Genomic DNA, 25,601 nt, shown 5'->3' with positions numbered 1-25,601 from the left:
ACCAGGGATCAGAGCCTAGCTGGACCTCAGTACCAGGGATCAGAGCCTCGCTGGACCACAGTACCAGGGATCAGAGCCTCGCTGGACCACAGTACCAGGGATCAGAGCCTCGCTGGACCTCAGTACCAGGGATCAGAGCCTCGCTGGACCGCAGTACCAGGGATCAGAGCCTCGCTGGACCTCAGTACCAGGGATCAGAGTCTCGCTGGACCTCAGTACCAGGGATCAGAGCCTCGCTCGACCTCAGTACCAGGGATCAGAGCCTCGCTGGACCTCAGTACCAGGGATCAGAGCCTCGCTGGACCTCAGTACCAGGGATCAGAGCCTCGCTGGACCGCAGTACCAGGGATCAGAGCCTCGCTGGACCGCAGTACCAGGGATCAGAGCCTCGCTGGGTTAAGGGTCACCATGGATAAAGTACAGCAGGTTCTCAGAAAAGTAATCACCCCTGCCTTGTTACCAGGGGACTCGATGTGGGTCAGCAGATGCACGTTGGATGGATACCACTTCTTAAATGATTTAGCACTCTGATCTGGGAACATGGAGAGTAATTTCATACGTCAGTGATGCTAAGCAAGCCATTCCTGTGCAATCCCTATGCTGTTGTCATAATCGCGCAGGGCCCGAGCTCTATTCCTCGTAACAAATGTCCTTGATATATTACGGAGATAGAAAAAAATAATGCGCCGGATTATATTTCTATACCAGTTTGCATTATTTATCCATACTTGTATAACACAAAACACCTGCCTCTCTTTCCAATGTGACCGCAGGATTAATCTTACTAAGACTTAATACATACAGATGGTCAGACAGGAAAAATTAGGAAAAAAAATATGAAATATTAATACATTCTTCTTGTATAATATGAAATATGATTTGTCTACGGTAAAGATTATAGCTTGATGTATTGCAGTACTTAGAGAGGAGACAAAGTTAATTTCTTCTTAGGCCAAATGTTGCTGCCAAGATCCTAGGAATAATAATAATTCTTCTGAGAAGGACACAAATTAAGCCAAAGCGTTCTCTTTTCCTTGCATATTGATGGTATAGGTTACTGCAAAACATTATTTTACTCCTTGTCAGAGCGTGTGAAGTCAGATTCCCACATGGCAAACATCAATGCACCGACTGAACTCCCATCCTCCAGCATTTATATATTTATACTCAATATGCTACGCATACTGTACTTTTTATTTAAATATTCAACCTTATATTATAAACAGTGTCAGGGTAAGCCCCAAATCAATTGTTTTAAATTGATTTCCCCTGAATGTAATTATCATTTGTTTTCGACCTAAAAAAGCTTGCATCTATAAATGTGTTCTAAAGAACGTTATACAAAAAGATTAGACAGGTATAAAACAATAACGGTGTATGGCAGTGCCGTATGCTCGTTTGTTTCAGATTTTCCAAGCGCGTCGACTGTAACAGTCGTAGGAAGCTTTCCACTAGTAATGAGTCGATAAAATATAATAACCTGTTATTCCTTGTAAATAATCATCAAAACTTTTAATAACACATTTAGAAACTGATCCTTAAACACAAACAAGCAGGCATCATTGCTTCTAGTGACAGCCCTGTGTTAAAAGAGTTATTTAACTGCAATAATCATCGCTCCAGCTGAAGCAAACTTGATCTCTGTGACGTTTCTATAGTCCCGTTATTTATTTCTGATAACAGAACAAAATTCTCAATACAGGTACAAATATACTTACTGTAGTTACTTTAATTACAAAAACTGATGCATGTTAAATTTTAAAATTTGCTATTTTCATATTTGTATTATTATTCTTATTTATTTATTTTTTTTTACTAGCATTCAAAATGCATGTTTAACGGTTTAGTTTCAAGAATGGGGCCACTTATGGAGGTCACATTCCCATGTCACACAGGTCAGTGACATGCAGACGCCTCGCACACAGGAATTCCAGCCAGCGCTTTCTTCAGCTCCATGCCTGTCACCACTCACCTGCTTCACTTTCCCAGTGAGAATGCACTTCATTTTGAAACTTTCCCTGACTTCTATACCTGAATCCCGTAAGCTGATACCATCATTTATAGCAGCAATTCCAGAGAACAATGAAGTCTCGAGGGAGGGCTGCAGAGCGCTGGTTCACATGAAGGTCTTTTTTAATATCCTGGAAATTCACATTGCTTTCAGAAATACTGCTGTTATTTAAATGATGAAAGACATGGCAGCAGGAACTGGGCAACAACCTCAGACTACAACACAGCGAGGCAGTCAGCGACCCAACACAACAAGGCAGTCAGGGACCCAACACAGCGAGGCAGTCAGGGACCCAACACAACAAGGCAGTCAGGGACCCAACACAGCGAGGCAGTCAGGGACCCAACACAGCGAGGCAGTCAGGGACCCAACACAGCGAGGCAGTCAGGGACCCAACACAGCGAGGCAGTCAGGGACCCAACACAGCGAGGCAGTCAGGGACCCAACACAGCGAGGCAGTCAGGGACCCAACACAGCGAGGCAGTCAGGGACCCAACACAACAAGGCAGTCAGGGACCCAGCACAGCGAGGCAGTCAGGGACCCAGCACAGCGAGGCAGTCAGGGACCCAGCACAGCGAGGCAGTCAGGGCACAGCGAGGCAGTCAGGGACCCAGCACAGCGAGGCAGTCAGGGACCCAGCACAGCGAGGCAGTCAGGGACCCAACACAGCGAGGCAGTCAGGGACCCAACACAACAAGGCAGTCAGGGACCCAGCACAGCGAGGCAGTCAGCGATCCAGCACTGTATAAATAGAGATGTTTTCTTTTTTCATACAGCAGTCTCCTATTAATTTGTTTCTAGTTTAGGTAGACAAATGTTCAGCCAGTGCCTTCATCACTGCAAATGAAGGTACCTTGATTTACACTGATTACATTACTTTGTAAATATACAACCACACATGTGCCCGTATAATTTTGTAATTAAGCTGTAAAAACACAACCACTTCTGTGTATTACAGTGTTTCTACAAGGTGATTAAGAGACACATAACATAAAGTGTCACCTAAATTAAAAAACTGTGTAAAATGACAGGACATTGCAACAGCGTAAGCATAACAGATTGCACTTTGTAAATTGACATGTAAACTGGAACTTTCCCAACAAAAATTTGAAAAAGGCCTACATTTTTACAGAATGTATTTAACAGTGTTTAATTAATGCGTTAGTCCTGTAGTCCAGTTGTGCAAAGGTGTGACACCCTACCTTGAGCTAAATATACAGAACAACTATTTCATCTAAACAGCATCTCAACACAGAAGAGGAGCCCAGCCCTAATCTTCACCCTATTCTTGTGAAACAATGCACATGAATGGCATGCTTGGGGTTAAAAGCAGCTCCGTTCCCAGGACACACAGCACACAAGTCTGCTGCAGAGATTTTAAAAACCAGCGCATCATAGTGGGCCCAGCTGCTGGAGCTTGCTGTTTGATGTAAAGCTTTACTTCCTATAGAAACACATCAAATCAAACCACATTTAGTCCAGATTGTGTTCTGCTCTAAAGCACATTAACAATGCATACCTGCAGGTGTCGTATCCCAGTGAGCTGGCTGGCTTGAGCTGGAGCGCAGCTGCTTAGAGAACTTCAGTTTTTAAGTAATCCCTTCTGGTTGGCTTGAGTAAGCTGCCCAACTATTTGAATTTTTTTTCTCCAGTGCTTTCCAAAAGGAAAAATATAGGTGTATTTTTAAAATGTACTAAATGTGCATGGTCATTTTAAAGATCATACTTTTTCCACAGTGACACTATGAATTTGTCCTGCTAACCATGTTTCAAGAAACAAATACCAGCAGTGACCACAAGAGGGCTCTACATTAACTTTTTATCTGGACAAATACACTGCAGGCAAAAGTTGACCATGGTGAAAGCATAGCAGGTGTAATAAAGCACAGTGAAAGCATGGGAAACCTCAGGTACAGTAAGTACTGTAAAGCCCATAGAGATTATCGTGCACAATTACTGTGGTAAACATGTATAAGAATTTAAAAGGATAGATCTCAAAAAATATTCATGTTCTAACAAAGTTTTTTTTTGATTCCCAAAACAATACCATAGTTCTATGTGGGTATTTGTTTATAGGGAAAAACACATTCCTATGAATTGGCAGAGAAAGTGGCCAACTTAACACAGAGCCCCATGTGAAATATCTGAAACGACCCCCTCGCTGAATTGACAGTTAACTCCTGGAGAATGGCATGTTCTATAAAACCTTTTCACAGCATTAAGGGCACAAGCACTGACCAGTACCCCTGCAGTGGTGTACTTACACAATTCAGTAAACCATTTAGAATAAAAAGCTATTTAGCACCAGGTAGCACACAGCCAGCATGACTCAAAACATTTCAGAGAGGAATATCTCTTTTTGATTTTTTTTTTTAAAGATATGCTTAAATATTTAAAGATAATTAATAAGCCATTTAGGATTCTGTTGCATATTTCATGATACAGTACCTTGAAATAGTCAACTCTGAGCGTGTTTAAAATTATTTTCATTTCAGGTAAGAAATGAATGCAATTACACAGTTGCAGATATCTGCTCATATTTTGAACACATTTCAGTGTGCATGTACTGTACACTGGTAATACAAATAACCTGCTATTTTTTGTATCTATTTGGGCTATCTTCTCAAAGCTTATTACTTCAAATTTTCATTAGCGCAATAAAATGACCAAACCAGAACAAAAATTTTAAAAAAAGAGGTTAAAATTTAGGGCTTTTAAACAGTCTCCGGTAGCTTCTTATTCGTTTTAGAATTGTACTTGGAGTTTTTTTTTTTTAAATTGATAGATGTGGACGAACTGAATACATTCAATGTTAGAAAAAAATATATGCCACCAGATGATTTGAGAACAGTATATTAAACTCATGAGGTTGCTTGAAAGCAATATGTCTGATAGAAACATTGCCACAATCATGATAGTCTGTGTATGAAAACTGTTTAAAAGTTGATAACGCAATCTCAAGCTACTTCTTGTAAACTGTACAGCAGGTTCTCCAGCCAAATGCAGTGACGCATAAGAGAATACTTTCCTTGCAGTTCCTCGGTTTATCCACTGTGAGGCGCAAGATGTTCAAATTGTGAATATGCTGCTTGCTTTATGAAAGGAAACGCAAATCAATTACATACTGTTTGTTTGTTTGTTGACGACGAATGACGAGCTTCACCAAATGTTGTATATTCAGAATGCAGAATGGAAGTAGAGATTCTGTCTGTGTTTACAACACCAAAGAGATGAATAGAAATCAATCCGTTACAGCACTACGTTTACATGCTAATGTAATTCTGCTTCCCTCCAAATATGTGTAACTTGCGTTCGGCTGTTCTTTTGAGAATTAAGACTGACTAACACACATGTGGGTATTGTAATTACTGTATAAAGTTAGTGGGGTTTTTTGTTTTTGTTTTTGTTTGTTTTTCTTTTCCTAGTGCGCTCGTAAATGAAACATAATAATGATTTAGGATTACATTTTTATCGGGCTGATACAATATGCGTCGCGTTGGCAATACAGTTAGCGTCATGTTTCTAAATGATTGGTTCCGCGCTTTCTACAGCACCCCGCGTTTATGACTCTAGCGAAGTCTGCTTGGTTGACTCGGTTGAATTAATCACCCTGCCACGGCGCTCCCAAAAAGGAGAGATGTTACGTTTCAGAACCGGTATTTTACACAGATAGAGTTAATTGCATTTAATAAAAACGCGTCTCTATTTTCTTTTTAAAATCTGGTCTAAGATATATTTCACACACTGTATTATGCCGACACTTAATATTGTAAAGCGTGATATAAAAGGTCTGTGTCAGATGAAGCAGAAGAAAAGCGAGTAAGATAATAGTCTCGTCACGTCAACATTTACATGCCAATCCAAGTTTACCATGTCAGCCTGCGTGCGTCTGTACCGCAGAACGTCGCATTCGTATGCATGCAGACCATTCACTTAGACGGAATAAACTGTTCCAGCTGAAATGAACGTGTGGCTGTACTTTTAATACAGAACTGTCCTGGCTGGAGATCGCTTTGTGCCAGTTCTAGGCTACAGTTGCATGTATCACACCATGAAAAAATAATTTGCTATAATGACAAATCCTGGCTATAGACCAATAGTTATTATGTTTATATTGAAAGGAAACGAACTGCTGTTTTATTCAATTCTATAAAATAAAAATTTAAAAAAATGTAAAAAGCATGAAATTGATGTGGAAATTAGTGTTTTGATTTACTGTGCACTCGTGTGTAGTCCCATTCATCCGCTCGGTCCTGTTTGTTTGGCTGTGGTATTAAACGTCTAGAGTAATCCCCTCGCAATATAATTCTACAATAAACGAAAGATCACAATGTGAAGCGCACTCATTCATTTCCATCAACTACACTTAAGAGGTCTGCCTGGAATATAAAACATACACGTTCTGGCCACAAGAGGGCCCTATGAAAATATAAACGAATGAACCAGCACATTGGAAGAAGGGGGTCTATCTATCTATCTATTCTAAATAGAGAGTAATTTTAGTGCCTTCCTTTCAAATTCAACCAAAAATACACATTAAAAAATGTAGGCTTTTCATTCCTGTAGCATTAGTAGCTATGTATATGCATACATTTAGAAAGGCCAAGAGAGAAATAGAAATGAACATTGCTAAGGGGGCTAAAACCAATTCCAAAATGTTTTTCCAATATTACAACAGCAAGAGAACATTCAAAGAGGAGATTAAATGTTTAAGAGATACAAATGGCAAAATCGTACATGAAGAAAAAAAAAGCAAATATATTAAATGATTACTTTTCACAAGTTTTTACAAATGAAGATACTGACAACATGCCCCACATGTCATCCAGTTCCTATCCAGTTTTAAATAACTTTAGCATAACTGAGGCAGAGATGTTAAAGGGACTAGGAGCTCTTAAAATAAACAAATCCCCTGGGCCGGATGATATCCTCCCAGTAGTACTCAAAGAAATGAAAAAAGTTATTTACAAACCGCTAACCAAGATCATGCAGCAGTCTCTTGACACAGGGGTGGTACCAACAGACTGGAAAATTGCAAACGTAATACCGATCCACAAAAAGGGAAACAAAACTGAACCAGGTAACTACAGACCAGTAAGCCTGACTTCTATTATATGCAAACTTATGGAAACTATAATAAGATCCAAAATGGAAAATTACCTATATGGTAACAGGGTCCTGGGAGACAGTCAACATGGTTTTAGGAAAGGGAGATCGTGTCTAACTAACTTGCTTGATTTTTTTGAGGATGCAACATCGATAATGGATAATTGCAAAGCATATGACATGGTTTGTTTAGATTTCCAGAAAGCTTTTGACAAAGTCCCACACAGAAGATTAATTCTCAAACTGAACGCAGTTGGGATTCAAGGAAATGCATGTACATGGATTAGGGAGTGGTTAACATGTAGAAAACAGAAAGTACTGATTAGAGGAAAAACCTCAGAATGGAGTGTGGTAACCAGTGGTGTACCCCAGGGATCAGTATTAGGTCCTCTGCTATTCCTAATCTACATTAATGATTTATATTCTGGTATAGTAAGAAAACTTGTTAAATTTGCAGATGACACAAAAGTAGGAGGAGTGGCAAACTGTTGTAGCAGCAAAGGTCATTCAAAATGATCTAGACAAGATTCAGAACTGGGCAGACACATGGCAAATGTCATTTAATAGAGAAAAGTGTAAGGTACTGCACGCAGGAAATAAAAATGTACATTATAAATATCATATAGGAGATACTGAAATTGGAGAAGGAATCTATGAAAAAGACCTAGGAGTTTTTGTTGACTCAGAAATGTCTTCATCTAGACAATGTGGGAAAGCTATAAAAAAGGCTAACAAGATGCTCGGATACATTGTGAAAAGTGTCGAATTTAAATCAAGGGAAGTAATGTTAAAACTGTACAATGCACTAGTAAGACCTCATCTTGAATATTGTGTGCAGTTCTGGTCACCTCGCTATAAAAAAGATATTGCTCTAGAAAGAGTGCAAAGAAGAGCGACCAGAATTATTCCGGGCTTAAAAGGCATGTCATATGCAGACAGGTTAAAATATTGAATCTGTTCAGTCTTGAACAAAGAAGACTACGTGGCGACCTAATTCAAGCATTCAAAATTCTAAAAGGTATTGACAGTGTCCACCCAAGGGACTTTTTCAGCCTGAAAAAAAGAAACAAGGACCAGGGGTCACAAATTGAGATTAGACAAAGGGGCATTCAGAATAGAAAATGGGAGGCACTTTTTTACACAGAGAATTGTGAGGGTCTGGAATCAACTCCCCAGTAATGTGGTTGAAGCTGACACCCTGGGATCCTTCAAGAAGCTGCTTGATGAGATTCTGGGATCAATAAGCTACTAACAACCAAACGAGCAAGATGGGCCGAATGGCCTCCTCTCGTTTGTAAACTTTCTTATGTTCTTATGTTCTTATTTGCTTATTGGTGCCACTTGCTAAAACTTTTCCTATTTCCCTTTTGATAACAATATCAAATAATAACCACTAGATGGCAGAGCTGCCCCACATAAAACCATACCAATCTTTTACGTTGTTGTTTATTTTTAACCCGAAATTAATGACGTGGTTGGTTTAATTTAAACACATGGCACACGAGCTGGTGGATGTTAAAGTAAAGATAAAGCCAGTCTGCATTCTTATAATCAGCTGTGTCTGTTGTGCCTGGAATTATAGAACCAGCACGTAGAAATGTAGTGTTGCTCTCAATCCTTAAACATGCAAGAGTTTCTATATCAGCACAGCTTCAGACCTTGGTGGGATTACAGACTTTTACATTATTATTTTTTTGTTTGCTAATCTAATTTTAAACATAAAACATATGAAAGATTTCATAATTCAGTATATATTATCACAGAAGTTATGTCTCATATTTATCTGTTAGTGTGATAAGGTATATTCCGAACTAAACATGTCTATGTATTATTATAACAGACTCACCTCTTAATCAATGTCAACCTGTCATTATGCAACAAGGCCATATGAATGAAGACAAAAAACACCAAATGGGTTCTGTGGAAAAACATACCGCGACTGAGAACAGAATGTGCCAAGGACATGGAGTATCAAAACAGCAGTGTCTCAATCAAAACCGTGGTTACATCTTAACCTTACATCCTTCAGAGTCTGGGAGCTCCACAAGACTGAACCCCCATGACCACAGCACACTCGCAATCATCTGCAGAGTTCACTGTGCATCCACCTTACTGCCTGAACTTAATCAATGAAAGTATATCACTTCAAATGTAATGCACGCTCTTGTGTCTGTTTATAATGCAAGCTCATCTGAAGGAGTCAGGCCACTAGCACATTTTGACCTTCAATGGTTAGACAAAAAGCAATTACTTTATGCCAGTGATTCACATTTTGTAGTTCCTTGTTGGTACAGTCTCTGGACACAGTCAGCATGATTTTCATAAGGGAAAACAGAGTGGAAAAATAGTTTTATTTAGCTTAATATACTAATAAGGTTTACAGGTCACTAAACCTTTTTTTTTTTTTTTTTTTTTGTATTTGAAGATTTAAGGCCCCAATTAAAAAACTTTTTTCGAAGTCTATTTTTATAAATCAAAAGAGTTCATGTCTTGTCAATAAGGCAACTAAAAGTGTTTTTTTAATGTCCCCATTTCGGATATTGAACGGTCTAAATTTCAGGTTTTTAAAAAACAACAATGTTGCCCCTCTGTTCCATTCCAGAACCCCAGACCCAGCCTCAATGCACATGCAGAATGGGAATAGACTGCCCCTCTGTTCCACTCCAGAACCCCAGACCCAGCCTCAATGCACATGCAGAATGGGAATAGACTGCCCCTCTGTTCCACTCCAGAACCCCAGACCCAGCCTCAATGCACATGCAGAATGGGAATAGACTGCCCCTTTGTTCCACTCCAGAACCCCAGACCCAGCCTCAATGCACATGCAGAATGGGAATAGACTGCCCCTCTGTTCCACTCCAGAACCCCAGAGCCAGCCTCAATGCACATGCAGAATGGGATTAGACAGTGAGAAGTGAAGATCTGACCACGACCTGCATTCATCTCAATACAAACAATACAGGCTCAAGCCTAGAAACACAAAGTAAAACTGCAAGCTACTGAAACAAGATCTCAAGGAAAACAGGGGGCCAAAAGACAATCAGTACCAGATTTCTCAGAGAAAGTTTTGTTTTCTTTCCATAGCAACACATTTTTTAACAAGCTCATCGAGGAGCGTAGACCAAACAGCTAAGTCCCTTAAGTACGGCTATTCTTACACACACACAGACACACAGCACACTTCTCCTGTGTGCCACATACCATAATGCGCTTTCTTTCTTAATTACCTTTTAGCATTTAATCCAAGTGAGACAGTTCTTGGAAATGTTCTTTTGACTGATTATCACATTTTTCCGAAGGCCGTATAGCGAGCTGCCCACATCCAAGAGCTACCTAACACAGAAGGAATATTTCATAAAACATAACCCGTATCAAATTAGCCAGCTTGTGCCAGTGGTGCAGAAGTTAGGACAAAAACAAAAGAGATGAACAGCTTGGTTAACCTAATAGACCTACAATTGAGACTCCAACTTTGATAATATCTCAGCTAGAACACCCACCGAGCAACCAGCCTTTACCCTGACAATGCACCGGGCGACCAGCCTTTACCCTGACAATGCATCAAGCGACTAGCCTTTACCCTGACAATGCAGTGAGCGACTAGCCTTTACCATGACAATGCAGTGAGCGACCAGCCTTTACCCTGACAATGCACCAAGTGACCAGCCTTTACCACGACAATGCACCGAGCAACCAGCCTTTACCCTGACAATGCACCGAGCGACCAGACTTTACCCTGACAATGCAGTGAGCGACTAGCCTTTACCCTGACAATGCAGTGAGCGACCAGCCTTTACCCTGAAAATGCATTGAGTGACCAGCCTTTACCCTGACAATGCATCAAGTGACCAGCCTTTACCATGACAATGCACCAAGTGACTATCCTTTACCATGACATTGCACAGAGCGACCAGCCTTTACCCTGACAATGCAGTGAGCGACCAGCCTTTACCCTGACAATACACTGAGTGACCAGCCTTTACCCTGACAATGCACCAAGTGACCAGCTTTTACCATGATAATGCACCAAGCGACCAGCCTTTACCCTGACAATGCACCAAGTGACCAGCCTTTACCATGCAAAGCACCGAGCGACAAGCCTTTACCCTGACAATGCACCAAGTGACCAGCCTTTACCATGATAATGCACCGAGCGACCAGCCTTTACCCTGACAATGCACCGAGTGATCAGCCTTTACCATGACAATGCACCGAGCGACAAGCCTTTACCATGACAATGCACCAAGTGACTAGCCTTTACCCTGACAATGCAGTTAGCGACCAGCCTTTACCCTGACAATGCACCAAGTGACCAGCCTTTACCATGATAATGCACCGAGCAACCAGCCTTTACCATGACAATGCAGTCATTCTGCTTTGGATGTTGGAAGGAAAGAGGCAACATGGCTCTCTATTGAATATCATATTGTCCTGTTTCCAGTCAAAGGGGGAGTTGTTGGGAGAATTTGAAAAGACAGTGCGAATTCTGTAAAATGACTTCTGCTAAAGGTAATCACCTAATCAAATTGTTTAGATTGGGGTTAATCGAAAAAGTAATAAAAACATGGCGTTATGAACAGTTTGATAAGAGAAATGTGTTGCAGGTTGCGGTTACTAATAACGCCCTGGCGCCCTAGTTGATGCACATCACGAGGCGTGCTTGCTTTTTCAACAAATCGTCGCTTTCTAAATATTGGCATTCCTGCATCTCTGGCAGCCGCTTCCCTAGTTCACCAGATCTCGGAACTGGAGACTGCGCAGTAATATCCACTTAAATCAACGCACAGAAGAACTGCTAATGCAAGGGGAAATCACAGGCAGGATGTGCAGATAAGAACATATTGTAGTGGCTGAGACTGGAGTGACAAGAGGGCTTCAGTGGGAAACATCGACAGTGAGCACGGGCAAAACATAATCTCGACAAAATGAGGAGCGCTTTTCAGCCTAAACACCTTTTAAATGTGTTTCTCGTCCAGTTCTTTGTTTTGCAGCAAACTTCAGCTGCACCCTCACCAATCATAAAGTTCCCCGGAGATGAAAAACCAAAAACAGACAAAGAGATTGCACTGGTAAGTTCCTAAACTTTCGTTTCCTTACTTTCTACTGTAAAACTGTCTATTTAGAAACGATGTGTATTTTGTGTATGCTAGGGGTCAGGGAAAAATAAAAACTAGTATTATTATTTGTGTATTTAAATAATTTGCGCTATATGAGACCTAAAATATATATATTTTTTAATTGTTAGACCAAGTATTAAAAGTATCATATGTACATTGTTTTGTACTTTTTTATGATAATGGTGTATTGGTGCTTGTTTAAATGATCCATAATCTAAAATTGGATTTTAAAAACTGAGCTGAAGTAATATCCATTTTAATTCACATCGCGTATTTATTTAATTAGCAATGTACCATCAACAGTTTGTGGTGCTCATCTCTATGCGGTCTGGAATTGGGCTCCCCCTTGCCTGCCTTACGTTTGGGTTTACTGAGGTCGCACTTCTGGGTTGTATGTTAGTCAAGCAGTAACTATTAAACAAAAACAATGAATCGCAACAGAATGACTTGATGACAGAACTAATCTTGAAGACAATTATGTCATTGAAATCATAAAGCCTTCTATTTGTGATTATTACTGTGAATTTGTAACAATAATGAGAATGAACTTTAACTCTGTTGTAGAGGGAGGCTTGTTTGTTTAGCGCACTGTTGAAGCTCTTTGCTTTCCTCATCCCCTGCATGCTCGTGTCTTGCTGTGAATAGCCTCTTCAGTCTGCTAATCCCCCTCTCTGTCTCTTTAAGCACTATTTGAACAAGTTCTATGGCTGCCCACAAGACCGCTGCAACCTCATGGTGCTCAAGGACACCCTGAAGACCATGCAGAAGTTCTTCTCACTGCCAGAGACAGGGGAGATTGATCAGAAGACGGTGGAGGTGATGAAGAAACCTCGCTGTGGAGTTCCAGACCTAGCTAATTATAACTTCTTTGCCAGGAGGCCCAAGTGGGAAAAGACGGGCATTACCTACAGGTAGGCGTGTACGAATGGGATCTCCTGTTTAATCTTTTGAGACCTGCTTTGTGATACAAGAAGGAAAATTCAACTGTGACGAATGTCCCTGGTTTTTGCCCAGTTTGACCTTTCAGAGGTTCATTTACTATGCAGTCAGAATACTTGTACCTCTATCTCGTTTTACACTGATGGTGATGGAGATGGTATACTTTCTAGAATTGCTCTTCGCTTTTCATATTCACAAAGTACTTTACCCCTGCATGGCAGCGGTTCAAGTAAAAGCAAAGCCCTGGTTCTGAAGCCTGGGTTCGAATCTTTGTTTTCATTTGAGGCAGATTGTATCTCTGAGCTTCTCTCCTTGCAGTTGCTGAGAGGAGTTTTTAGAATGATTGTCTTGTGTCATCTCCTCCTGTAGGATTCTGGGGCACACGCCTGACCTGGATGAAGAGGTAGTGGATGATGCCTTTGCTCGCGCCTTTCAAGTGTGGAGTAACGTGACGCCGCTGAAATTCACAAGGATCATGGACGGGGAAGCTGATATCATGATCAACTTCGGACGCTGGGGTACTTATCTACTCTTATCATTTGATTTATTTATTTATTTATGTATGCGCTAATTTAAAAAATCCTGTACACATATATTGTGTGCAGTCTGTTAAATTGCACAGGAATGGATCGTATACAGCACGGTGTGTTCTGTACACTGAATCTGATCCTCCATGTTGCAGACAGTGAAAGACTAATTGCTCACAAGGGCGTGGTGGGGAGTGTTCCTCTAGTTTACATCTGATGTGGATTTAGATTTGGTCTGAAGTCGAAATGAGATTGGTTACCTGAGTAGTGTACTTGCCACAGAATTGCCCCTAAGAAAGGGACCTTGACTTCAGGTAAATATCTTACCACCTCTATTTGCAGTCTAGCTTCCTAGAGTAGTAAAACTGCAAAAAATACAGTGGCAGCCTTTACAAGGGTTCATAACCTAAATACCAGTCATTTCTACCGCTGCACCACTGCTGCAGTACTAAAGCTAGCCACCACAGTCCAGGCTTAGTTACAGCAGGTACTCTTAATGTTAAGGACAGTAGTATAGTGCTTCATGTAGTGTGTAGCCTAACAGTGTTAAAGTGTCTTCCTCTTCCTTGCTCTTGTGAAGAGCACGGGGATGGCTACCCCTTCGATGGGAAGGATGGTCTGCTGGCTCATGCCTTCGCCCCCGGCCCAGGCGTGGGTGGAGACTCCCACTTTGACGACGATGAACACTGGACCCTCGGAGAAGGACAAGGTACCCAGGATCTACATCGCCGCTGGGTTAAGGGGGGGGGGGGTTCTGACTGGGTTGGTTTTTCATCTACTCTGTTTATGCTTTGAAATCCATAGCTACACGTTTCTACAGCTTCCTTCCATGATGTGATTTTTTTGGATGTTGGTGTAAAGCTGCATCTTTTAAAGCCCTATTCACAAAACTTTGCAGATTGTTTATGAACATATTTTTAGGTTAATCAGTATTTGGGATGTGCTCGTGTGGTTGCAGTGGTGAAAGTGAAGTATGGAAGTGCGGATGGTGAATTCTGCAAGTTCCCGTTCCTCTTCATGGGGAAGGAGTACAATACCTGCACATCTGAGGGGCGGGACGACGGCTTCCTGTGGTGCTCCACAACCTACAACTTCGACGACGATGCCAAGTACGGGTTTTGCCCCCATGAACGTAAGTGATGTGAAACATTTAAAACGCTTCTCGATAGAAGCACTGATACGAGGGTCTTGAAGTAGATGTACTCACAAGTCTTTTTATAAATAATGTATACTGCGTGCACTTCACAATTCCATACCGGAAATTAAACTGTTAACATTTTTGTAGAGCAACCACAGTAATTGAATACTTTTTTTTTTTTTTAAATTAAGGGTAATAGCAACAGTGGTACCTTAGTCATGAGTAAGCTGAGGAATGTGCTTTACAATGCTCCTGTTTGTGATTAGAGACACACACACACACACACACACACACACACACACACACACACACACACACACACACACACTCAAATAAATGTTTCCAGTCAAAATAACTTTTTTGTTTACTTGAGGGAAGCTTTGTATCGGATTGCACGTGTAGCTTGAACCCAGTAACAGGGTTTATGTTTTACCCATTACATTGTAAGATAAGTTAATAAGGATGTCATCTGATGCACAACTAAAATTAAGCTGAGCGGTTCAGGCCTTTTATAGTAAAGACTATATTTTTGTTTTGGATGTGTGTGTGTGTGTTTTTTTTTATGTGATTCATAGATTTCAGTTTCATTGCCTCATTGCCTGAAGACAAGAAGAAATCAAATTTCCTCAACCAAAGCAACCTAAGCCCTGTGCTTAGAGCATCTGCCTGGAAATTCCGTCTCGCTCGCATTCTGTCTGGAAGTAATATTGCTCAGTCAGCAGCTGCTGTCTGATCACATCACTTCTCCTCTCCACTGTTTTGCTTTGTCAAGGAATGAGGTGGATGAATCCCATCTGTTGATTTCCATGCAGAAGTAAACTTACAGGTAACATCAAGCAAGCTTGATGAAATGTCTGCTGTGGTACTAGACTTTAAAACCTGAACGTAGTAGTAAAAAAAAACAGTAACTAAAACTTTGACAGCGATATGACTGATGTCATCATCCTGATTAATGGTTACACCTCTGATAGATAAATACATCAAATACCTTGCCGACTGTTTAGAAAATATTGCGGCTAAAACGCATCACGCTGTAAATGAAGTGTTCTTGAGCCTGAAGCTCTGAATCTGTTTCTGGTTTCTGTTTAGAAGGCTAACTCAGTGTGCATTGCGCCCTCTTCCCCTGCGCATTCCCCACTGTGCTAGCTGCTGAAAGCATTTTCAAATAGGACTTGGAGTCGATTTGTGAGTCGATACCTGACCAGGTAAACCAGCAAGGGGAGCGCGAAAGGGCGCTGGAAGGGGGATTGCATTTCAGCTGCAATTCATGTCATTTCAAAGTCCAATCAGGCTTATCAGAGCCCCATCGCTAGGATACAGTATTTATAACATTGATAAGATGCCAAAAGCGGAATCTGCTTTCACTTTAATATTATAATTACAATGATCAAATTACAGCGATTGGAAAACGGATGGTAGGTTATATCTTCAACCCCCAACCCCTCCTCTTTACTCACGCAATGTATATAAAGCTATACTTTTACTTGTATTTAAAGTATTACCAGCCAGCGCCCCAACAATAGCTGCAAAACAAGTTAGTAAGTGTGCAGCTGTGTGTGTGCGAGTGATTATCTAGAGTAAGAGTCATTTGAGCAGCACGACATCGTAGACTTGCCAGCTGCAAAGTTTCATTAAACTACAGTTTGTTAGAGACGCTTTTAAAATTAAATGGAAGGTTTTGTTTGCTTTCTGTATCGTCATCAGGATTGTTTTAGATTTTTTTTTTTTTAAGTGTCAAAACATCTTGATTTTCAGTGCGCCACCACAGACATTTCCTGATGAGATTAGGAAAAAATAAAATAGCAGAGCTTGCCCGAGAAATGGAAAACCCATTTATTTTAGCTGTAATTCTAAAGCTGTCGTTTTGCTCCTAATTCAATTAGATGAAATCCGAAGCTTATTTGGCCTGAGTAAATACAGCGGCTTTGCAGTGGGAACATTACAAGATGAAAGATAACTTGTTACTGTCGTTTGGGAAACATATTTCATGGAAATGTGCTTTAATGCCACAGAAAAAATTCTGTTGGTGAGATCCACTGTGGCTTGGATTAGTGAAGTATTGAGTCCTGCACAGCTGTAAAGCAACTCTCCATCTCAGTGATAAAAGCAACTCTGGTCACATTCAGCAGTTGATATAATGAAACCATTGAAAGGCAATAAGAATGCAACTTTTAATCACAGTACAGTTGATTCTGTTAACCAGTGATTCTATAAAGCAGTTTTCACAATCCATTTTCTCAGATATGTTCCTGCAGAGGTGTTGCTGGTACCAGGGCTGTCGTTGGCAGTGCAGCTTGCATGAAACAGTGTTCTATACCCTTGCCTAACTGTGTGTGTGCTTCGTTCCTCAGTGCTGTTCACTCTGGGAGGCAATGCCGAGGGCGCCCCCTGCAAGTTCCCTTTCAATTTCCAAGGCACCAAATACGAGAGCTGCACCACGGAGGGGCGGACTGATGGCTACCGCTGGTGCGGCACCACAGAAGATTACGACAAGGACAAGACCTACGGGTTCTGTCCAGAGACAGGTGACTTTGCATGTCTGCTGCTTTGCTGGTAGACTCTGTAGCGGAAGTCAAGCCGGCGGTGATAAAGACACTGCGGCAACAAGATTCATGCTAAAGACGAACACGACCAAGTGTATTTGCATTGACTCTTATATGCCACCTTGAAGAGTTCCTCCCCCTTACCATGGTTTCAGTATGTCATGTGCAACATATGCCATGTGTTAGCCATGCTTTACATTGTTTCACAAGGGTCCACCATACTTCTGCCCTTTAGCTGTGATTTATTACCCTTTACTATGCTTTACTAAGCTGTGCAAGTCCCATAATATACTGCAGTAAACTCTTTTTAAGGGTCCAGCTCAATACTAAACAACACACATCACTAGCAAGTCACACAACACTGAAGGCAAAATGTTTGACTGCCGATCTTCTCTGCTTCTATGCGTTTTTTTCAGATGTGTTTTTTTCTTCACAGCAGCAATGCAAAGTGGCCACATATATAGAACCATATAACCTACAGAGTCTTGGTAGTCAGTGCCTTGTCTTTCGATATACAGTAAAAGTATTTTGAAGCAGAAAGCCTCTCTTCTGTCTATAATGTTTTTTAAGATAGCTGTGTGTTAAACATCATGGTGCGCTGGCTGGGAGTGTTTCCATTGTGCAAAGTCTGTCTGGACAGTGGAGTGTAACAGGAAGCAGTCAAAACACATCGTTCATCTGTTTCAAGTTGACTGAGAATGCAGCCTTGCTTCATGCTTGTGTGCAATCTGGTCTCTGAAATGTGATGAGTGTACGTTTTATGTGGCTAATTAAAATGCAGCCAGGAAAAGTGTTCAGGGTGAATCAGTTACAAGGCTGCTGGTGCATTGCTTGAACAAGCCTGTTTACAGTGGATGGCGGCTGGACCGACATCATGCCAAATTGCCATTAACGCTGGGAAAGTAGAGAGCTCCTATGTTATGGCAGCTGTTGAACTAGTTTCCATTTTTAAAATACTCGGGACAAGGCGTGTTAGATGAAAAGGTCACTGCCTGTATTGCAGGGTGTAGGGAGTTCAGTTTTTATGAATCAACAGTTGTCCTTTTATTATTAAAGAAAAACAACAGAAAAAAGTCTCTGAAAGTTTACCAAACTATTTTTGCATTGGTTATACTAAGCATTTAACAGTTTATATTTTTCAGTATGCTTTTCCATACACTGCTGCTCTTTCCAATTTTTACAGATGCTTTTACTATGCTTTATTACACTTTGCTATGCTTTTACTATGGGACACTTGTATAAGGGTTCCTCCACCCTGCAGCTGGCAGTTGGAGTTTTATTTGTCCCTTACCCTTATAAACAATTTGCTTTTGAAAGGGGCAAAGAAAGGTGGCAGAGATTTCCAGCAGAGATTTTTATTCTAACCGTACCAATATCATTAACGATCCTCAGTGGAGGGCCCCAGCGGAGCTGCTATTTCCAGTGTTTTGTACCGATTTTTCAGACTCAAGGACATTACCAAGCGACTGCTGCCTCTCGTTTTGGGAACGCAGCAGCTGGGTTTATTACACAGGGCTCTTTTGTTGAGTGCTTGGCGTCAGCAGCTTTCTCCAGATGTTACAATGGAATTAGAGAGGATGTGCACCTAATTGTGGATTCAGATCCAGGCTAACACCACTGTCCCCAAAGATTTCAATAGTGACGAACCTGAATACCATTCACAATAACAATAATAGGACCGAACCTGGCATTTTAACTTTTTAAAGACAAAAATACAAGAAACATACTTGTTAGAGATGATTGTATTTCACAAAATAGCCTCCAATATGTGAAAGTGCACTCAATGTTCAGAAACCAGCGCTGTGATACAAAGTAGCAATACTTTAATAAACGCAGATTGAGCTGGCAAAGGAGAGGCGTTTCCTGCCTGATGTTGGAGGCAGGTTTATTTAGAATGGCTTTCGATCAAGTTCTTGCATGTCAGCAGACATTGCATCTGTTCTATGAATATTTGCTACAAAATACAGTACTGTGAACATAGGCTGCTGCTACATCTTACACTTTTGACCTCCTGTATATCTTCATACTACACTTTATATATATATATATATATAATCTTTTTTTAATCGAACAAAACAGTAGTACAGAATACAGAGTTGTATTTTAATGAATCATTAATTGAATTTAAAACGTTTTGTTTTTATCTTATATGTAATATTTATTATAACATTATATTGATCTTAATTGTTTAATTAAAGTTCCACCCACCCTGTTTCGCACCTGGATAGTCCATATTAATTGGCCAGTGTTCATTTTAACACATTTTTTGATACTAGAAACCAGGTCAACTATTCAGCTCATCCTGTTTCTGTTCTCTATTGTAATAATATAAGTTAAAACCCAAACAGCAATGACAAGCAAACTGTGAAACACAAATAATATTAGACCCACTGTACACGTAGATGCATTGCTGCTGTATAAACAGATCCTCTGCGTGTCAAATCCACTTCTTCCGTGGGTCCCAGCCCCAGTGTTCTGGGACAGTCATGGAGTCTCCTTGCATTGCAAGAGAGTTGATTCCCAGTATCTGCCCCCACTAATTCTAATTGCAAGGTGTGATAGCTGTGCTCTCTTTGCAGCCATGTCCACCGTGGGAGGGAATGCTGATGGCTCTCCCTGCGTCTACCCCTTCACCTTCCTGGGAAAGACCTACGACTCGTGCACCTCTGAGGGGCGCAGCGACGGCAAAATGTGGTGTGCGACCACGAAGAGCTACGATGACGACCGCAAGTGGGGCTTCTGCCCTGATCAGGGTACAGCAAAGTCAACACGGGCTGCCTGGCCGCACTGCACAAACTAATGAGTTTCTTTTGTTGTCCGAGTTATTATATGCACAAAGAGAAAAAGAAAAGTAAATCTCTTTCTAGTCAGTTGAAAAAAAAAAGTTATCTACTCTTCTGTTTAGAAGTCCTGGCGTTAGATCTGCTGCCCTTAACTTGCTTTTGAAAGAACAGGAGGTTGTTTTCATTCCGTGAGATTTGAATTGTACTCATTGTTTTCCTACACCTCTGTTTCCTAGGTTACAGTCTCTTCCTGGTTGCTGCCCATGAGTTTGGCCATGCCTTGGGTCTGGAGCATTCCCATGATCCGGGGGCCTTGATGGCTCCCATGTACACGTACACTAAGAACTTCCGCCTCTCCAACGATGACATCAAAGGAATTCAGGAGCTCTACGGTAAAACAGTGCTCTGTGCTACAGAGTTCTACGTTTCTAGACAAGCCTCCCCCAGTCTGTAATTTCCAGTTACACCCAGCAAAACAAGATATATCCAACAAGCTGTTTGTCTGCTACAGGAGCACCAACGGATAGAGCCTTACCACCGACCCAGGGCCCGGTCACTCCGATGGATTTGTGCCAGGAGGACATTGTCTTCGACGCCGTGGCCCAGATCAGAGGAGAAACGTTCTTCTTCAAAGACAGGTAATGCAAAGTGAATTCATTGTACAGACTGACCCTGCTTTTGTTCAGACTTTAGATCTGTTACAGGGATTTACAATTCTTATTGTACCACTTCTGCCTCTTGCATGTTCTGTGATTTCTCAAGGCTTAGCGTTTCGGCCGGTTTCAGCTGGAGCATTGTTTTTAGTGATAGTTTGTGGTGTGGCTTTTTTTTGTTTTTTTAATTCCTAAGAAACAGAAGAGGAAGCAGAAACATAAACAGGCACTCCCTGCTCCAGATTCCATGATTAGGTTTTTTGTTTTTTCTATACTTCAGATGAGCTGAAATGACCCTAAAAGGGTTGTGAGATGCTGAACACAGCAACCAGACTCTCCTCTCCTGCCTATAGGGCCAGTAAAGGCGTTGGGATGTATGCAAATCTAATAGCAAGGTTGGCATGCTTTCTTTGCACACTGAGACATAAACAAAACAATCTGGGTGTGGCAAGAGCTCTGCCTGTAAATAGTGTGGTGTTTTGTTTGTGTTTTGGTGGTGGTTGGCAGGGATGGGAGAATGTTTGTCTGTTCCTTAATGGAATAATTGGTTCTAATTGGGACCTTTCTATAAAAGGAGAGCCCAGGGCTCCGTTAAAAGGGAGATTTTGTTCTGTGTTTTGCTGTTTGTTTAAAAGATCTGTTCAGTGAAGGCAAATGCCCAGCCTGACAGCAGTTTTGAATGTATTTTGTTTAAACCTTTTCTTTTGGCCCTTGTGCCTTTTTTGATTTTCTGTTCTGTTTAGTAAAGTGTGTGTTAGCGTTTAAACAGCAGCCGCTGTGCCTCCTGAGTCTCTTTCCTGTCGCTGTCCTGTCACACTGGGTTATTGCAAAACCACAGATCCCATTGTTTTTAGTATCTCCAGTCACCTTTCTTTCTTGGCTGAACTCTGTAGCCTGTGCTGTATCACTTCCTAGGTAAACAGTGCTATGACTGCGTTTTTGCTTAACTGCAGAGATCTCATGACAGCTTTCTGTGGATGGATGACCAGAAAGTCTGTGGGTCCCTGGGGACAGGATCGAGAGGAGAAATCAGGGTTTTGAAATCTGTGTGCGCTTTTAGAATGAGAATGGCATGAAACTGTTTCATTGGTAGCCTTTGAAGGTTTATTTGTCATTCCTCACTGTTTAAAATGGGAGCTTTAGCAATGGTCTTCAGTGTCGTCCGGCAGGAGTGTAGGCTGTTCCTTTTCTTAGATAGGCCGGTCCCTTGTGGTGCACCCCCAGTCTTCACCAGTGCTGTATTGCTTGGTGCTGCTGAACGAAAACATCTCTGCCTCCCCCCCCCCCCCCGGGCGGCCCCCCATTAATACAGTGCTTCTCCTTCCAGCTTCCCTCCCCTCCCCTGAGAGCAACTGTTCTTTCAAGCACAGGAGTCTGCCAAACAGGCTGAAGTTCTGTTTTTATGTAAACAGCAACATGCTTTTGGATTTTATGTCTCCGCGGCGCTACCATAATTTGTGCAATTAACCGGCATGAACTTCTGAGTAACAGTGTATTGCAGTTAGATACATTTAAATGCTTTTAAAATGTTTGGCAGCAGAGTTTTTACAGTTGGAGGAGATTGACTCCTGCTGGAAGTTAGTTCACCAGAGCACCCCGACCACTTGCTTGCAGTACTTCCCAGCCTTTTCTAATAGAAAGTAGGTCTCCAGAAGACTGGGTTGTTTTAAACCCAGTGTGTACGAAAGGCAGGCAATTACAAGTTTGCACTTTTGGCTCCTCCGTGCCGACAGTGAGGAGAAACAGATGTGCCGATGAATCGGTTCGTTGTGATTTCTTGTTTTCAGATTCCTATGGAGGACCACCAATCCCAGGGGAAAGCCCACAGGCCCCATGCTCGTGGCCACCTTCTGGTCTGAGCTGCCAGAAACCATTGATGCTGTGTATGAGATCCCTCAGGAGGAGAAGACTGTGTTCTTCGCAGGTACTGTGTGAGGTTCAAGTGCTTTAGAAGCAAGTGCCTGGGAAAGGAATACAACTCTATAAAACTAGCAACAACAAAAAAACTTTTTTTGCAGGTAGGAGCAGTTCATTTACTATTCAATGTCCTTTGAGTTTTATTCTTTTCAAAGATAGCCTTGCTCCACTGTATTTGGTTGAGAAGTTTTCACAAGATACAGATCCGTTGAGGATGACCGTGGAAGAGCATTTTGCTGAATTGCCTCTCCTAGATTGTCAAAGTCTGTACCCGCTCCCCTTGTTGAAGCAAAGTTAACAGTGCCATCCTTTTCCTTTTCTGCTATTGCTTCCTGCCACGTTTCATTGCTTCCCCAGTGGCCTGGTACCTGATGAAGCTGTACTGGTGATTCAGAACCTATTTTCTCCTGCAGGCAATAAGTACTGGGTCTATTTAGCCAGCAATCTGGAGAGCGGGCATCCAAAGAAGATCTCATCCCTGGGGCTGCCTGCTGATCTGGACCATGTTGATGCTGCTTTCTCCTTCCAGAAGAACAAGAAGACCTACCTCTTCGCAGGGGACAAGTTCTGGAGGTGAGCTTTATTTATTCATTAAAATACAAAAGAAAACACATGTTACAATATAAAGCAGGGAATCACACTCCTTTAGCATGGTATGTTTCATATGTTTTTTGTGTTACAGGCATCTAAAAGGTGGGCACTATCTGTGGTTTATGCGGACTAGTAGTGGCTGGCACGGTTGAACCGCTCGCTCATAAAAAATAAAACAAGCGCTCATAAAAATAGTGATAGTGATTCCATTTGAAGCTAGTTTCTGCTTGTACTCTAGCACAGTAAGAAAGTGCGTCGGCTCCTCCTGATCTCTTTCAGATACAACGAGGTGAAGAAGAAGATGGACCCTGGCTTCCCCAAGTTCATTGCAGATGCCTGGAATGGAGTGCCAGACAGTCTAGACGCTACCTTCCAGTTTAATGGCGATGGTAAGCTGGGCGAGCCTCACACAAAGCAGAGCTTGAAGGATAGCTGGAGTTTTGCTGTCTGCTTGGAGTCTTCCTGGAGACACATTTCTAGTGGTTAGAGGAAGGCAGCCAACCCCCTCATTAAGTCTGGCACTGTGCCCCCGAGAATAAGAAGATCTTCAAGACAGCTGTTCTCGAGTCGCTTTCCAACGTTTGCCCTTTTGTGAAGACAAGCATTTGCAATTGTGTGAGGTATTGGTCGAGATTCACTTGGCCTACATTTATATCGCTGTCTTTGTCAGTGCTGTTTCACCTCCAGAGCGAAACAGCATTTAATCGAGCATGTCTGCTGCTTTACAAAGCTGCCTGTGTCAACCTGTTAATCAACTTGCTAGAAGCAAACCCAGTGGTGCATAGCAGGAGTGTTTAGAAATCGGAAATCCCAATGAAGCTTTTCTATTTTACCTTATATTTTTGATCGTGTGTTTTGATTCTGTAAAGGTTTCTATGCAAAGGTTAACATAGAAAGATCAAGGGCACCTTTTGATAAGAATAGCAGATATGAATATTAGGTATTAATACTAGAAATATATGGTCAGTGATACAAGTTATTTTGAAAAAAAAAAAAGTTTTATTTTTATGAAACCATTATTAACTGAATTTACTGTTTTAATTAAGGACTGCTGTTTTTAGTGATTATATGTCTTTCTATAAATTATCTATTTAATGTATTAATGTTTATATACTCTCAGTTAACTGCTGCTGACTTACTTTTGCAATAACTAATTTATTTATTTATATATTACATTTATTTTTTCAATAGAAAATGTGGTAATAATAACAGCAATCCTCTGAAATAAAGCCCTGTTCCGTTTTGTAACTCTTTCCTTGTGATCCAGGTTTCACATACTTCTTTAAGGACTGGTACTATCTGAAGATGGATGACACCAATCTGAAGATTGTGAAAGTGGGAAGTGTGAAGTCTGACTGGCTAGGCTGCTGAACTGTATGAAACACTCACTGTATATAACCGCAGCATAGCCATCCCTCCCTCTTCCTATAAGCCGTATCAGTGAGGAGCCACAGCTGAGGCAGCACTTGTTTAAGGTCCAGCCTGGTAATGGTTCCACTAATCAGCCGAGTAGCAGCGCTGATATTCCAGCTGAGTGTCCAAATAAACCCTGTGCTGTATGGAATACCTTTCTGCAATTGGAAACAGGACCTGTACTATTGCCCTGCATAGCATGGGTACTGTATTGGGTATGCCCACACGAATATGATTCCATTGGCTGTGACCTCTTATTATTATGTTTAATAAATAAAGGACTGATCTTTTTCTTTTTAAAGCACTTTGGGTTTTGTAACAAATACCTTTTACGAGGTCACCTGTTCACTTTCATGTCATTGTTGCTGATGTTTTACCTGCACTCCAGAACAATCCATGGCACAGATTGTCTAAGGTTTGTATGTAGTGTGACTGTGATGGAGTCACGACAAGCGACTCGTTAAAGTTTTTAATATAATCTTTTTTTATTATAACTTTTTTTTTTGGGGGGGGGTTTGTTTTAACTTGACAACGAGTATGTTGGTAATTTGCTTTGTGCACTTTTGTCACTATGCTTTGTTTAAAAAAAAAAAAAAATTAAAAAAAATACATTTTGGAAACCTGTCCCTATTTGAACATGTGTGTGTTTTTATTTTTATTATTTTATTTAACAACATGGCTGTTAATCTACTTTAAACAGTTTACTGTTCTTTTCAGGAAGCATTTGGAAATAGAGAGTCTTCTGTATCAATATGGAATTTTGATCTCTTCACAAAATTTAAGTCTGTTTTAAAGAATGTTTTTTAAATCCCATTTTGATTAATGACATCCAGTTTGCAGTTTTACATCTGTTGTAATCATT

The 25,601-nt window shown here is 41.2% G+C and overlaps 1 protein-coding gene across 1 annotated transcript; it reads left to right on the top strand.

The window, feature by feature from the left end:
* The first annotated feature begins 11,870 nt into the window (after nucleotides 1-11,870).
* mmp2 (matrix metallopeptidase 2) lies at nucleotides 11,871-25,363 on the top strand. Its single transcript, XM_041268508.1, has 13 exons — nucleotides 11,871-12,187; nucleotides 12,920-13,146; nucleotides 13,544-13,692; nucleotides 14,282-14,410; nucleotides 14,660-14,833; nucleotides 17,191-17,364; nucleotides 19,962-20,135; nucleotides 20,402-20,557; nucleotides 20,677-20,803; nucleotides 22,606-22,742; nucleotides 23,149-23,308; nucleotides 23,606-23,715; nucleotides 24,594-25,363. Exons 1-13 carry the CDS (start codon nucleotides 12,044-12,046, stop codon nucleotides 24,695-24,697), a joined length of 1,965 nt encoding a protein of 654 aa, XP_041124442.1. The 5' UTR covers nucleotides 11,871-12,043; the 3' UTR covers nucleotides 24,698-25,363.
* The last annotated feature ends 238 nt before the right edge of the window (nucleotides 25,364-25,601 follow it).

The sequence above is a fragment of the Polyodon spathula genome, chromosome 13, assembly GCF_017654505.1.
Source record: "Polyodon spathula isolate WHYD16114869_AA chromosome 13, ASM1765450v1, whole genome shotgun sequence".
NCBI classification, from domain to species: Eukaryota; Metazoa; Chordata; class Actinopteri; order Acipenseriformes; family Polyodontidae; genus Polyodon; species Polyodon spathula.
This window is presented reverse-complemented; position numbering and strand designations above follow the sequence as displayed.

Excerpts from the sequence above, each read along its gene's own strand:
- mmp2 (XM_041268508.1), top strand. The coding sequence starts at position 12,044 with ATGAGGAGCGCTTTTCAGCCTAAACACCTTTTAAATGTGTTTCTCGTC. Across the intron at positions 13,147-13,543 it reads AAGACGGGCATTACCTACAG|GATTCTGGGGCACACGCCTG; the intron begins GTAGGCGTGTAC and ends CTCCTCCTGTAG. Across the intron at positions 20,136-20,401 it reads GGGCTTCTGCCCTGATCAGG|GTTACAGTCTCTTCCTGGTT; the intron begins GTACAGCAAAGT and ends TCTGTTTCCTAG.